Raw genomic sequence first — 14135 nt, 5'->3', positions numbered from 1 at the left:
AGTGGTAGCGGGAGTGACTGTTGAAGGTGATGGATGGGATGCCGATAAGTGCATTGTCCTGGATGGATTGAGCTTCTGGAGTGTTGTTGGAGCTGCACTCATCCAGGCAAGCGGAGATGACTAAATCACACTTGTGCCTTGTAGATGGTGGACAGGCTTTGGGGAGTCAGGAGGTGAGTCAGCAACAGACAGCACTGTCATAGTTGAGTGATACAGCACCAGACGACGGCTATTCGGCCCCATGGTGTCTGTGCTGGCGGGCTCGATTTCAAACATATGGTTAAGGGCAAACTTTGCTGCCCCTGGCCTAGGAGTGCTGGATGGCGTTGCCTTTTGCTAGCACCGGCATCATTCACCTCGATCCGTAAAATATAGAGAACTGAAGATGAGGTGAGGTGGTATTAGAAAATGAGAGCTGCGAATGTCAAAAAGTAACTCGAATTTCAAAAATAGACAGACAGATTGATCAGAATTTGCTATTTTTAATTTTAAAAGTATCTAGGCAAGGTGTTTTTATTTCACGATATTGCACAGATGAAATTGAAGTGCTGAAGTTACAGATAGTAAGCCTTGCAGCAGATGCAATGTTTTATCTTATTGAGTGTGGGTGACACATGTTGCCCACACTGGCTCAGCAGCAACATCTGTGTGAACATTGCATAGTAAAGATTGGATAAATATTTGAAGTGGAGTGGTTATAGGAGAGGGAGAGAGGGAGGGTAGTGAGATTAAGCTTGTACTGTTTCAGCTCTCTTTCTGTGACCCACTGGAAAAACTGACGGATGCGTGAAATGCAATCCCAAAATAGTAATAATCCTGAAATCTGAACGGGTACAAATAAAATGCGACTCATGTCAGGAACAGGCGGACAGACCTTAGGAAGGATAGGAAGGCTTTAGCGAGGGTGAAGAAGAGATTTACTATATTGGTTCCAAGGGACCAGAATTATGTAGTGGCTGGAGAAGATAGGCTTGTCTCCTTAGAGCAGGGAAGGCAAAGATATTTGATAAAAGGTGTTTAAAACCGTGCAGGGTCCAGGTAGAGTGAGTAAAGAGAAACTGGCTCCAGCAGCTGAAGAGTTAACCAGATAGCACAACCTTTTAAGGTGATTGGCAGAGGACACGAGGAAAAAAACTTTTTACGCTGCAAAGATTCACCAATTAGTTGAATATTCGAAGAAGGAAAAGCTTGCACGATTCAGGGAAAAGAGTGGGGTCGGAGGGTGGTGTGTGGTGTGTGGCGATTAACTGGATTGCTCTTCGGAGGATCTAGTGCCAGCCCAATGGGCAGAATGGCCTGTTGTGCTGTGCTATCCCGTCACCAACATTAACTGATTGGCCTGGAACTGCCAGATTTACCCTTTCTCTGAATGAGGATGAAACATTTACACTCTTCATATCCCCTCCACTGCCTTCCCCCCCACCCCACCTGCCAGCCTTGTAGCACTGACCCGCTCGTTGTAGCAGTGGCATCTTTGCAAGATTCTGAAGCCAGTATCACTCTAGTGATGGGGTAGATGCCTCAGATATACCCTGCTCACGCTGTTTACAAGATTGATACTCTGCAAGGATGACCTTAAAGGGTATAAGAGGTAAGACATCTAGAGCACAATGATGACTGTTTAGTTAGGAACAGGATAAGACTTTATGTAACCGCACAGCCAGAATCATTCTCTGGGTTCTACAGCAGGGCAAAGCAAGACGTTCGCAAAGAATATAGAAACCACACAATCTGACCTCAGCGATCAGAAAGGTCCCAGTTTCAAACAGCTCATCATTCTCAGTTAGCAGTCACGATGTTATGGGCTTTTACCAGGAGGGGGCAGCAGTAGATGGAAAAGGAGGCAGAATATGGGGAGGGAGGAGGAAGTTGAGGAGGAGCTGGAGGAGACGGAGAGGAGGAGGACAAGGACATGGAGGAGGTTGAGTAGATTAAGAGTAAGAAGGTAGGAGGACCATACTGACTGGAATCATGACCTCGGGATGTTGAGCTGGATTTTGATGTTCCCCATCCAACAGATTAATTCAAATTCAGATCCAAACTCTAGTTATTATTCATCAATACATTGTAAACCTCATCCAGATCACATACAACGTTCAATGTGCTAGCTCATTCAGATCTCCCAGTGTCTACTCAAAACAAGCTCGTCCGTAACTCATTTCCATCCGTAAACTGAGAATGAGAATTCTATTGAAACATTTTTTTTCCTTGCAATTTAAATCAGGGTCTGGCTGCCGACCGGGGCGCGGCGCACCGGAAAACGGGAGCGGCGGGACAGAGAATCCCACCCCAGATTATTCCCCCCTTTTCGGGGTATGTTTGTGGAGGGGATTTTTTTTTTAATGGAAAGAATTTGCTGGGAGCAGAGACCATTTAAGACACTCAGTGACCTGGGCCATTCATCACTGTGTTGTGTAGGAGGGACCAGATTGGGAAGACTACATAGAGGCAGTGGTCTAATGGTATTGTCACTGGACTAGTTAGTAATCCAGGGACCCAGGCTCATCCTCGGGGGACCCAGGTTCAAATCCCACCAGGGCAGATAGTGAAATTTGAATTCAATAAAAAGTTTAATGATGACCATGAAGCCAGTATGGAATGTCATAAAAACCCCTCAGGTTCACTGACGCCATTTAGAGAAGGAAATCTGCCGACCTTCCCTGGTCTGGCCAACATGTAATAATCTTTATTGTTGTCACAAGAAGGCTGACATTGACACTGCAATGAAGTTACGGTGAAAAGCCCCTAGTCGCCACACTCCAGCGCCTGTTTGGGTACACAGAGGAAGAATTCAGAATGTCCAATTCACCTAACAAGCACATCTTTCGCGACTTGTGGGAGGAAACCGGAGCACCCGGACGAAACCCACGCAGACACGGGGAGAACGTGCAGACTCCGCACAGGCAGTGACCCAAACAGCAAATGTGGTCCCTTTGTTCAAAAAGGGGAGCAGAGACAACCCCGGCAACTATAGACCGGTGAGCCTCACGTTTGTAGTGGGTAAAGTCTTGGAGGGGATTATAAGAGACAAGATTTATAATCATCTAGATAGGAATAATATGATCAGGGATAGTCAGCATGGCTTTGTGAAGGGTAGGTCATGCCTCACAAACCTTATTGAGTTCTTTGAGAAGGTGACTGAACAGGTAGATGAGGGTAGAGCAGTTGATGTGGTGTATATGGATTTCAGCAAAGCGTTTGATAAGGTTCCCCACGGTAGGCTATTGCAGAAAATACGGAGACTGGGGATTGAGGGTGATTTAGAGATGTGGATCAGAAATTGGCTAGCTGAAAGAAGACAGAGGGTGGTGGTTGATGGGAAATGTTCAGAATGGAGTACAGTCACAAGTGGAGTACCACAAGGATCTGTTCTGGGGCCGTTGCTGTTTGTCATTTTTATCAATGACCTAGAGGAAGGCGCAGAAGGGTGGGTGAGTAAATTTGCAGACGATACTAAAGTCGGTGGTGTTGTCGATAGTGTGGAAGGATGTAGCAGGTTACAGAGGGATATAGATAAGCTGCAGAGCTGGGCTGAGAGGTGGCAAATGGAGTTTAATGTAGAGAAGTGTGAGGTGATTCACTTTGGAAGGAATAACAGGAATGCGGAATATTTGGCTAATGGTAAAGTTCTTGAAAGTGTGGATGAGCAGAGGGATCTAGGTGTCCATGTACATAGATGCCTGAAAGTTGCCACCCAGGTTGATAGGGTTGTGAAGAAGGCCTATGGAGTGTTGGCCTTTATTGGTAGAGGGATTGAGTTCCGGAGTCGGGAGGTCATGTTGCAGCTGTACAGAACTCTGGTACGGCCGCATTTGGAGTATTGCGTACAGTTCTGGTCACCGCATTATAGGAAGGACGTGGAGGCTTTGGAGCGGGTGCAGAGGAGATTTACCAGGATGTTGCCTGGTATGGAGGGAAAATCTTATGAGGAAAGGCTGATGGACTTGAGGTTGTTTTCGTTGGAGAGAAGAAGGTTAAGAGGAGACTTAATAGAGGCATACAAAATGATCAGGGGGTTGGATAGGGTGGACAGTGAGAGCCTTCTCCCTCGGATGGAAATGGCTGGCACGAGGGGACATAACTTTAAACTGAGGGGTAATAGATATAGGACAGAGGTCAGAGGTAGGTTCTTTACGCAAAGAGTAGTGAGGCCGTGGAATGCCCTACCTGCTACAGTCGTGAACTCGCCAACATTGAGGGCATTTAAAAGTTTATTGGATAAGCATATGGATGATAATGGCATAGTGTAGGTTAGATGGCTTTTGTTTCGGTGCAACATCGTGGGCCGAAGGGCCTGTACTGCGCTGTATCGTTCTATGTTCTATGAACCGGGAATCGAACGCGGGACCCTGACGCTGTGAAGCAATAGTGGTAACCATGTGACTCCAGGCCCACAGCAATGTGGTGGACCCTGAAGTGGCCTAGCAAAGCCACTCAGCTCAAGGGCAATTAGGGATGGGCAATAAGCCAGCGACGTCCACATTCCCCGAAAAAAAATCCACCCCTAATATTATTCTGTTATAGATCCCACTGGATCGGTCCAAGTGTCATTAAATAGAAGCTTCCATCTATTACAAATAATAAGTATAAATGAAGAATTTGCTCCAAATCGTTGCAGGCGGAATGTACAGAGTTAAATAAATTAATATAAAGTGGTTGAGAGAAATGAGGATTCCTTTGCCATCAGCCTCCAATCTCCCTTACAACGAATAGGTTTTCTTTAAAAACAAACGAGAGGCGAGTTAAATTCTACCCTCTTCCCAGCCGCCAGTAACATTTTCACTGAACACGTTAATTGTAATAAACAAAAAACAAAAAGCAGTCTCAGGGTGAACAGATTTTATCCGCGAGATGGACAATGAAACAGGCACAACTCTCCCCTCAACTCAACACAAGGTTACAAGTTAACTCGGGCACTACCTGCTATTGCAGGGTACCCCCAGCAGAATCCGCCCCCGTCCAAAACAAAAAATCACTGCAGCAAAAGTTTAACACGCACCCTCCAAATGTGCTTCGGTAAAATCAGTATCCCATTCTGGGTGTGTGAACATTTTTCCAATTCTAGGTATCTGGAGATAGAGATAATTGCTAAACGCCCTGAGCAATCTCCAAAGGTTACAGTCAAAAGTAGAACCCTTCGCAATCCAACTCTCAGGGGCAACTTCCCTTCAACCCACTGACAATCTGGAGACACCGGCTGACTCAACCTTCACAACAACTTTTAAAAAGCAAACAAAAAAATCGTCAGGTTTATTCTCCATCTGGAGGAGACACTGCAGAACAGAATGTTAACCGGCTCCTACCTGATTTACAAACAGCTCCAATCCATATGCAGAGAGAAAAGGTAAAAGCTTTCTTCATTTCTAGATCTCCAGTTCCTGGAGTGATTGGATTCTCCGATTGAAGAAATAAAAATGGTTTAATTTCTTCTCCCCTCTCTCTCTCTCTCTCTCTCTCCCACACACACACACACGCACACACGTGTGTGTAGTTCAGAACCGTGAATGAGGGAAAAGCAGAGATCCGCCGAGCAGCCCCCGGACACAAACGGAACAAGGTTGATGTGGAAACTACAAGGAAATTGATTGAAGGAAATGTACGCCACGATTAGCATCAAGCGACATGCGTTTCCTTTCTGCAAACCTCTCGCCACTTCCACTAACCCACAGGGGAAGGGGGGGGACGACGACTATTCTCCCCCCTCAAACTTTATTCTGACCAAAACGCTCCAGATTCGCTGTCATGTCCAGAAAGAATCTGAACTCCAGAACAAGGTTTTTTTGTTTAATTCTTGACGCCAAACTCCTTCAACTGTGTGGGACGATTCAGAAATCCCCAGTGTGTAATTCACTGGCGTTCATTTGTTTATATTTCAAATATTATATCCCTTTGCATTTAAGATTGCATTTTAAACAAATCAGTACTTAACCAGATGTAGTATTGTAATTAACCCTATGACAAGCCTCCAAGAAGAAGGATTCTTATTTAAATACATCAGTCTATATAATGTACGAAGACTGTTCTCCTGCATTGCCTGACAATCCTTTTTCTTTAAATATCCTTAGGCTTAAACTTAAACTGAACATTTCCTATATAAACCTGTCACGCTGTCATTACAGCCTTCCACCATTGGTGGCTGTCGCTTTTTCATAATAAATAATGTGAAATCAACTACATACCAAAAGTCAGAATGGATGATTTTAAAATGAGGACTGAGTTAGAAGTGAAAACTCCAGTCCATTTATCCACACCCTTCCTACTAACCCCATGTCACTTGGAGGAGATGCTAGTAATATTTTAATTAGTAAAATTTACCACGTCTGTTACATATTCCATTTTTGAGCACCATCGAAATGAAAGAAAGACTCGCATTTCTATAGCATCAGTCATAAAATCAGAGCAAATTACAGAGCAGAAGGAGGCTCCTCGTGTGCGAGGTTGGGGCTGATATAGCTGAAGGTGGTGTACAGAGCGCACCTTACAAGGGTGAGGATGAGCCGGTTCTTCGAGGGGGTCGAAGATGTGTGGGAATGTTGCAGGTGGGGGGGGGGGGGCGCAAGCCACGCTCTTATGTTTTGGTCCTGTCCAAAGCTGGGGGATTACTGGAAGGAGGTGTTTCGGGTAATCTCTAAAGTGGTGCACGTGAAACTGGACCCGGGCCCTCGGGAGGCCATATTCGGGGTGTCGGAACAGCCGGGGTTGGAAACGGGCGCGGAGGCAGATGTTGTAGCCTTCGCCTCGTTGATTGCCCGAAGGCAGATCCTGTTACGGTGGAGATCAACCTCTCCACCCTGTGCCCTGGCTTGGGAGGGGACCTGCTGGGATTCTTAACGCTTGAAAAGGTCAAATTTGAACTGAGGGGAAGGACGGAGGGGTTCTACAATTCCTGGGCGTTATCCATTATGCACTTTTGAGAATTGGATTACATCGAACATTGTGGGGGGGCTGGGAGGGTTGGGGGGAGGGGGACTGTATGTGTTAATGATGATAATGGGTGAATCCTGATTCCTTTTTGTCATTTGCTTATGTTAACATGCGGGCCAATGTTTGGGGTTTGGTGGGAGGATGGGATCGTTGTTATTGATGTGGGGATTGACATTTCATTCGTTACTGATTATTGTTGGGTGTAAATTTGGGAGAAAATTTGATAAAGGAGGCGAATAAAAAATTATTTTTAAAAAAGAGGCCATTCAGCCCATTGCATCCATGCCACGACCCCAGGATGTCTTCAACGTCTTTGGAACTAGTGATGTAGTTGGCATCCAGATCCATCTTTCGACTCCTACATTGTTGGCAAATTATCAAACTGCTTGCCAGCCACCCAGTGACGGATGAGCAGGAATTTATTTCAGTTGTTTTTGGTCATCCCCACTGACCGCCAGCTGTCTTGAGGCTGAAATAGACTGTTCACAAACTTGGTGTCAAATTTGTCCCCCAAGGTGAGCTTCTGAGCACATATCTGCACCATCACTAAGAGCACCTATTTGCACCGTTTTAACAATATCCGACTCCTCCCTTGTCTCCACTCATCTGCTGAAATTCTCATTCACACCTTTGTTACCTCGAGACGTAATTGTTCCAATACCTTGCCGGGTCCCACATTCCATCCACCATTACCCTGGACCCATTAAAAACTCTGTGGCCGTTGTTCTTACTTGTACAGAGTCCTGTCCACCCATTCTCCCTGCGCTCCCTGATCTACCCTGGCTCCCAGCTAACCAACACATCCATTTTTAAAATTATCATTATTTTTAATCTCCTCCATGACCTGCCATTTTCATCCCTCCACCATTGGTGGTTGTGCTTTCAGTGGTGAGGAGGCTAAATACTGAAATTCCCTCCCTCACCCTTTCTGTCTATTTGCCTCTGTCCTCTTTTAGGATGCCCTGAAAAGCTGGCTCTTTGACTACGTGTTTGGCGATACACCTAAGAAAAGACATGGTGGTTGCGGCACGGTAGCACAGTGGTTAGCACTGTTGCTTCACGCCACCAGGGTCCCGGGTTTGATTCCCGGCTTGGGTCACTGTCTGTGCGGAGTCTGCACGTTCCCCCCCCCCCCCCCCCCCCCCCCCTGTGACTGCGTGGGTTTCTTCCGGGTGCTCCGGTTTCCTTCCACAAGTCCCGAAAGACGTGCTTGTTAGGTGAATTGGACATTCTGAATTCTCCCTCCGTGTACCCGAACAGACGCCGGAGTGTGGCGACTAGGGGATTTTCACAGTAACTTCATTGCCGTGTTAATGTAAGCCTACTTGTGACACTAATAAAGGTCATTATTGTTATTATAATTGGAGAATGCAGCGCCCCTTCAGTACTGACCCTCTAACAGTTCAGCATTTCTACAGCACTGACACTATGACAGTGCAGCACTCCCTCAGGACTGACCCTTTAATAGTGTCGCACTCCCGCAGTACTGTCCCTCTGACAGTGCAGCACTCCCTCAGTACTGACCCTCTGACAGTGCAGCACTCCCTCAGTACTGACCCTCTGACAGTGCAGCACTCCCTCAGTACTGATCCTCTGTCAGTGCAGCACTCCCTCAGTACTGACCCTGACAGTGCAGCACTCCCTCAGTACTGACCCTCTGACAGTGCAGCACTCCCTCAGTACTGACCCTCTGACAGTGCAGCACTCCCTCAGTACTGACCCTCTGACAGTGCAGCTCTCCCTCAGTACTGACCCTCTGACAGTGCAGCATTCCCTCAGTACTGACCCTCTGACAGTGCAGCTCTCCCTCAATACTGACCCTCTGACGGAGCAGCACTCCCTCAGTACTGACCCTGACAGTGCAGCTCTCCCTCAGTACTGACCCTCTGACAGTGCAGCATTCCCTCAGTACTGATCCTCTGACAGTGCAGCTCTCCCTCAATACTGACCCTCTGACGGAGCAGCACTCCCTCAGTACTGACCCTCTGACAGTGCAGCTCTCCCTCAGTACTGACCCTCTGACAGTGCAGCACTCCCTCAGTACTGACCCTGACAGTGCAGCTCTCCCTCAGTACTGACCCTCTGACAGTGCAGCTCTCCCTCAGTACTGACCCTCTGAAAGTGCAGCACTCCCTCAGTACTGACCCTCTGACAGTGCAGCACTCCCTCAGTACTGACCCTCTGACAGTGCAGCTCTCCCTCAGTACTGACCCTCTGACAGTGCAGCACTGCCTCAGCACTGACCCTCTGACAGTGCAGCTCTCCCTCAGTACTGACTCTCTGATAGTGCAGCTCTCCCTCAGTACTGCCCCTCTGACAGTGCAGCACTCCCTCAGTACTGACCCTCTGACATTGCAGCTCTTCCTCAGTACTGACCCTCTGACAGTGCAGCACTCCCTCAGTATTGACCCTCTGACAGTGAAGTACTCCCTCAGTACTGACCCTCTGACAGTGCAGCACTCCCTCAGTACTGACCCTCTGACAGTGCAGCACTCCCTCAGTACTGACCCTCTGACAGTGCAGCACTCCCTCAGTACTGACCCTCTGACAGTGCAGCACTCCCTCAGTACTGACCCTCTGACAGTGCAGCACTCCCTCAGTACTGACCCTCTGACAGTGCAGCACTCCCTCAGTACTGACCCTCTGACAGTGCAGCACTCCCTCAGTACTGACCCTCTGACAGTGCAGCACTCCCTCAGTACTGACCCTCTGACAGTGCAACACTCCCTCAGTACTGCCCCTCTGTCAGTGCAGCACTCCCTCAGTACTGACCCTCTGACAGTGCAGCACTTCCTCAGTACTGACCCTCTGAGAGTGCAGCACTCCCTCAGCACTGACCCTCTGACAGTGCAGCTCTCCCTCAGTACTGCCCCTCTGAGAGTGCAGCACTCCCTCAGTACCGACCCTCTGATAGTGCAGCACTCCCTCAGTACTGACCCTCTGACAGTGCAGCACTCCCTCAGCACTGACCCTCTGACAGTGCAGCACTCCCTCAGTACTGACCCTTTGATAGTGCAGCACACCCTCAGTACTGACCCTCTGACAGTGCAGCACTCCCTCAGTGCTGACCTTCTGACAGTGCAGCACTCCCTCCGTACTGACCCTCTGACAGTGCAGCACTCCCTCAGTACTGACCCTCTGACAGTGCAGCTCTCCCTCAGTACTGACCCTCTGACAGTGCAGCACTCCCTCAGTACTGACCCTCTGACAGTGCAGCAGTCCCTCAGTACTGACCCTCTGACAGTGCAGCACTCCCTCAGTACTGACCCTCTGACAGTGCAGCTCTCCCTCAGTACTGACCCTCTGACAGTGCAGCACTCCCTCAGTACTGACCCTCTTACAGTGCCGCACTCCCTCAGTACTGACCCTCTGACAGTGCCGCACTCCCTCAGTACTGACCCTCTGACAGTGCAGCACTCCCTCAGTACTGACCCTCTGATAATGCAACACTCCAATGTAAGCCTACTTGTGACAACAATGAAGAGTATAAACTATTTCCACTGGTTGGAGATTCTAAAACTCAAGGGCATAGTCTAGAAATTAGTGCCAGACCATTCAGATGGGATGATAGGAAGAACTTCTTCACTCAAAGGATGGTAGAGATTTGGAACTCTCTCCCACAAACAGCAGTTGAAGCTAGATCAGTTGTTAATTTTAAATCGGAGATAGGTAGATTTTTGTTTAGCAAAGATATTAAGGGGCATGGGCCAAAGGCAGGTACATTGAGTTAGGCCATAGATCAGCCATGATCTCATTGAATGGTGGGGCAGTTTCGAGGGGCTGAATGGCCTACTCCTGCTCCATTGTTCTTTCATCTTTTGTGGCCTGATATCAAATTTGCTTTATTGCATCAGAGGCGCTACAGAAATACAAGTTGTCGTTGTTGGTCCCTCTCAACACCGAGGAAATAAATCTACATAATATGACAAACCTATAGAATAAATCTTAATATTAATAGGCAAGTAATTAAAAGCCAGAAAGAAAAGTTTTTCGATATTAATGAAAATGAAAATCACTTATTGTCACAAGTAGGCTTCAATGAAGTTACTGTGAAAAGCCCCTCGTCGCCACATTCCGGTGCCTGTTCGGGGAAGCTGGTACGGGAATCGAACCGTGCTGCTGGCCTGCCTTGGTCTGCTTTAAAAGCCAGCCATTTAGCCTAGTGTGCTAAATTAGCAGGGGTACATATAACAGTTTTATAATCATTCCTGTCTGGCAATTTAATAGCGACCTCCCTCATTTAAAATAAACAGGATAATGTTTCGGCAAAATCTGTGGTTCGAGAAATATCCAAGTACGCTATAAACATTTCCCTGCTTGCTGTCACAGTCCCTGAACTCAAATCTGGAAGAAAGATTGAGAGAGTTAGCAAGAGTTGCAAAATGAGCAGGTTTGAGGAGATAATCTGATCTTTGATTACGAGAGCTAAAATGTGTGTCTTTCTGTTGTCCCCCATCTTGTTTAGTTTAATGCAAGTAACCAGGATAATTTAATTATCTGAGATCTTGGTTAGAAGACATTTTAATGAGTAAAATGTTCCTTACAGCATGTGAATTCGAACTCTGGTCGTGACAATCCTTTTCTCACCAGTTAAAAATAAAACCCACCATGACACACATGTGAGCTATTAGAAAACAGCTCTTCCTCTACTCTGTATTCTGGAACTAATTTAAAGGCAAACAGCACCAACGTCCCTCTCACAGACTTCCGGCACCCGCTGCTGTCTCCCAGTTCCTTCACTAATAAAAAGACCGCAAATAAAACTATCCTGCACCTGTTGTACTGTTGACCTCATGACTATCCTCACACCCCTTCCCTCCATAACCCTCAACATGACCAACCCATCTTCTCCCCCATCCCTCAATCCCACCAACCCATCTTCTCCCCCATCCCTCAATCCCACCAACCCATCTTCTCCCCTTATCCCTCAATCCCACCTACCCATCTTCTCCCCATCCCTCAATCCCACCAACCCATCTTCTCCCCCAATCCCTCAATCCCACAACCCATCTTCTCCCCTTATCCCTCAATCCCACCTACCCATCTTCTCCCCATCCCTCAATCCCACCTACCCATCTTCTCCCCATCCCTCAATCCCACCAACCCATCTTCTCCCCATATCCCTCAGTCCCACCAACCCATCTTCTCCCCTATCCCTCAATCCCACCTACCCATCTTCTCCCCATCCCTCAATCCCACCAACCCATCTTCTCCCCTTATCCCTCAATCCCACCTACCCATCTTCTCCCCTATCCCTCAACATGACCAACCCATCTTCTCCCCATCCCTCAATCCCACCAACCCATCTTCTCCCCCTATCCCTCAGTCCGACCTACCCATCTTCTCCCCCTATCCCTCAACATGACCAACCCATCTTCTCCCCCATTCCTCAATCCCACCAACCCATCTTCTCCCCCATCCCTCAATCCCACCAACCCATCTTCTCCCCATCCCTCAACATGACCAACCCATCTTCTCCCCATCCCTCAATCCCACCAACCCATCTACTCCCCTATCCCTCAACATGACCAACCCACCTTCTCCCCCATCCCTCAATCCCACCAACCCATCTTCTCCCCATCCCTCAACATGACCAACCCATCTTCTCCCCATCCCTCAATCCCACCAACCCATCTACTCCCCTATCCCTCAACATGACCAACCCATCTTCTCCCCATCCCTCAATCCCACCAACCCATCTACTCCCCTATCCCTCAACATGACCAACCCACCTTCTCCCCCATCCCTCAATCCCACCAACCCATCTTCTCCCCTATCCCTCAACATGACCAACCCATCTTCTCCCCATCCCTCAATCCCACCAACCCATCTTCTCCCCTTATCCCTCAATCCCACCAACCCATCTTCTCCCCTATCCCTCAATCCCACCAACCCACCTTCTCCCCATATCCCTCAATCCCACCAACCCATCTTCTCCCCCTATCCCTCAATCCCACCAACCCATCTTCTCCCCATATCCCTCAATCCCACCAACCCATCTTCTCCCCATATCCCTCAATCCCACCAACACATCTTCTCCTCCTATCCCTCAATCCCACAAACCCATCTTCTCCCCTATCCATCAACATGACCAACCCATCTTCTCCCCCAATCCCTCAATCCCACAACCCATCTTCTCCCCCAATCCCTCAATCCCAACAACCCGCCTTCTCCCCATCCCTCAATCCCATCAACCCATCTTCTCCCCCATCCCTCAATCCCACCAACACATCTTCTCCTCCTATCCCTCAATCCCACAAACCCATCTTCTCCCCTATCCATCAACATGACCAACCCATCTTCTCCCTCAATCCCTCAATCCCACAACCCATCTTCTCCCCCAATCCCTCAATCCCAACAACCCGCCTTCTCCCCATCCCTCAATCCCATCAACCCATCTTCTCCCCCAATCCCTCAATCCCAACAACCCGCCTTCTCCCCATCCCTCAATCCCATCAACCCATCTTCTCCCCCATCCCTCAATCCCACCAACCCATCTTCTCCCCCATCCCTCAATCCCACCAACCCATCTTCTCCCCATATCCCTCAATCCCACCAACACATCTTCTCCCCCAATCCCTCAATCCCACAACCCATCTTCTCCCCCAATCCCTCAATCCCAACAACCCGCCTTCTCCCCATCCCTCAATCCCATCAACCCATCTTCTCCCCCAATCCCTCAATCCCAACAACCCGCCTTCTCCCCATCCCTCAATCCCAACAACCCATCTTCTCCCCCATCCCTCAATCCCACCAACCCACCTTCTCCCCCATCCCTCAATCCCACCAACCCATCTTCTCCCCATCCCTCAATCCCATCAACCCATCTTCTCCCCTATCCCTCAATCCCACCAACCCATCTTCTCCCCCATCCCTCAATCCCACCAACCCATCTTCTCCCCCATCCCTCAATCCCACCAACCCACCTTCTCCCCATCCCTCAATCCCATCAACCCATCTTCTCCCCCAATCCCTCAATCCCAACAACCCGCCTTCTCCCCATCCCTCAATCCCATCAACCCATCTTCTCCCCCATCCCTCAATCCCACCAACCCATCTTCTCCCCCATCCCTCAATCCCACCAACCCACCTTCTCCCCCATCCCTCAATCCCACCAACCCATCTTCTCCCCATATCCCTCAATCCCACCTACCCATCTCCCCATATCCCTCAATCCCACCAACCCAATACTCCCTCTTTCCCTTAATCCC

At 48.5% G+C, this 14135-nt stretch overlaps 2 protein-coding genes across 2 annotated transcripts in view; both read right to left on the bottom strand.

Annotated features, from left to right (window-relative positions):
- The window catches only part of LOC140427406 (vascular endothelial growth factor receptor 3-like), a 447221-nt gene extending 441802 nt beyond the window's left edge, over nt 1-5419 (bottom strand). Inside the window, exon 1 of the mRNA XM_072512941.1 lies at nt 5304-5419. Coding sequence (XP_072369042.1) covers nt 5304-5361 — 58 coding nt within the window. The 5' untranslated portion in view covers nt 5362-5419. The remainder of the gene's footprint in view (nt 1-5303) is intronic.
- Nucleotides 1-14135, bottom strand: part of LOC140427132 (F-BAR and double SH3 domains protein 2-like) — a 755925-nt gene that overhangs the window by 588364 nt on the left and 153426 nt on the right. The window lies entirely within an intron of this gene.

Source organism: Scyliorhinus torazame, chromosome 7 (genome assembly GCF_047496885.1).
Source record: "Scyliorhinus torazame isolate Kashiwa2021f chromosome 7, sScyTor2.1, whole genome shotgun sequence".
NCBI lineage: Eukaryota > Metazoa > Chordata > Chondrichthyes > Carcharhiniformes > Scyliorhinidae > Scyliorhinus > Scyliorhinus torazame.
This window is presented reverse-complemented; position numbering and strand designations above follow the sequence as displayed.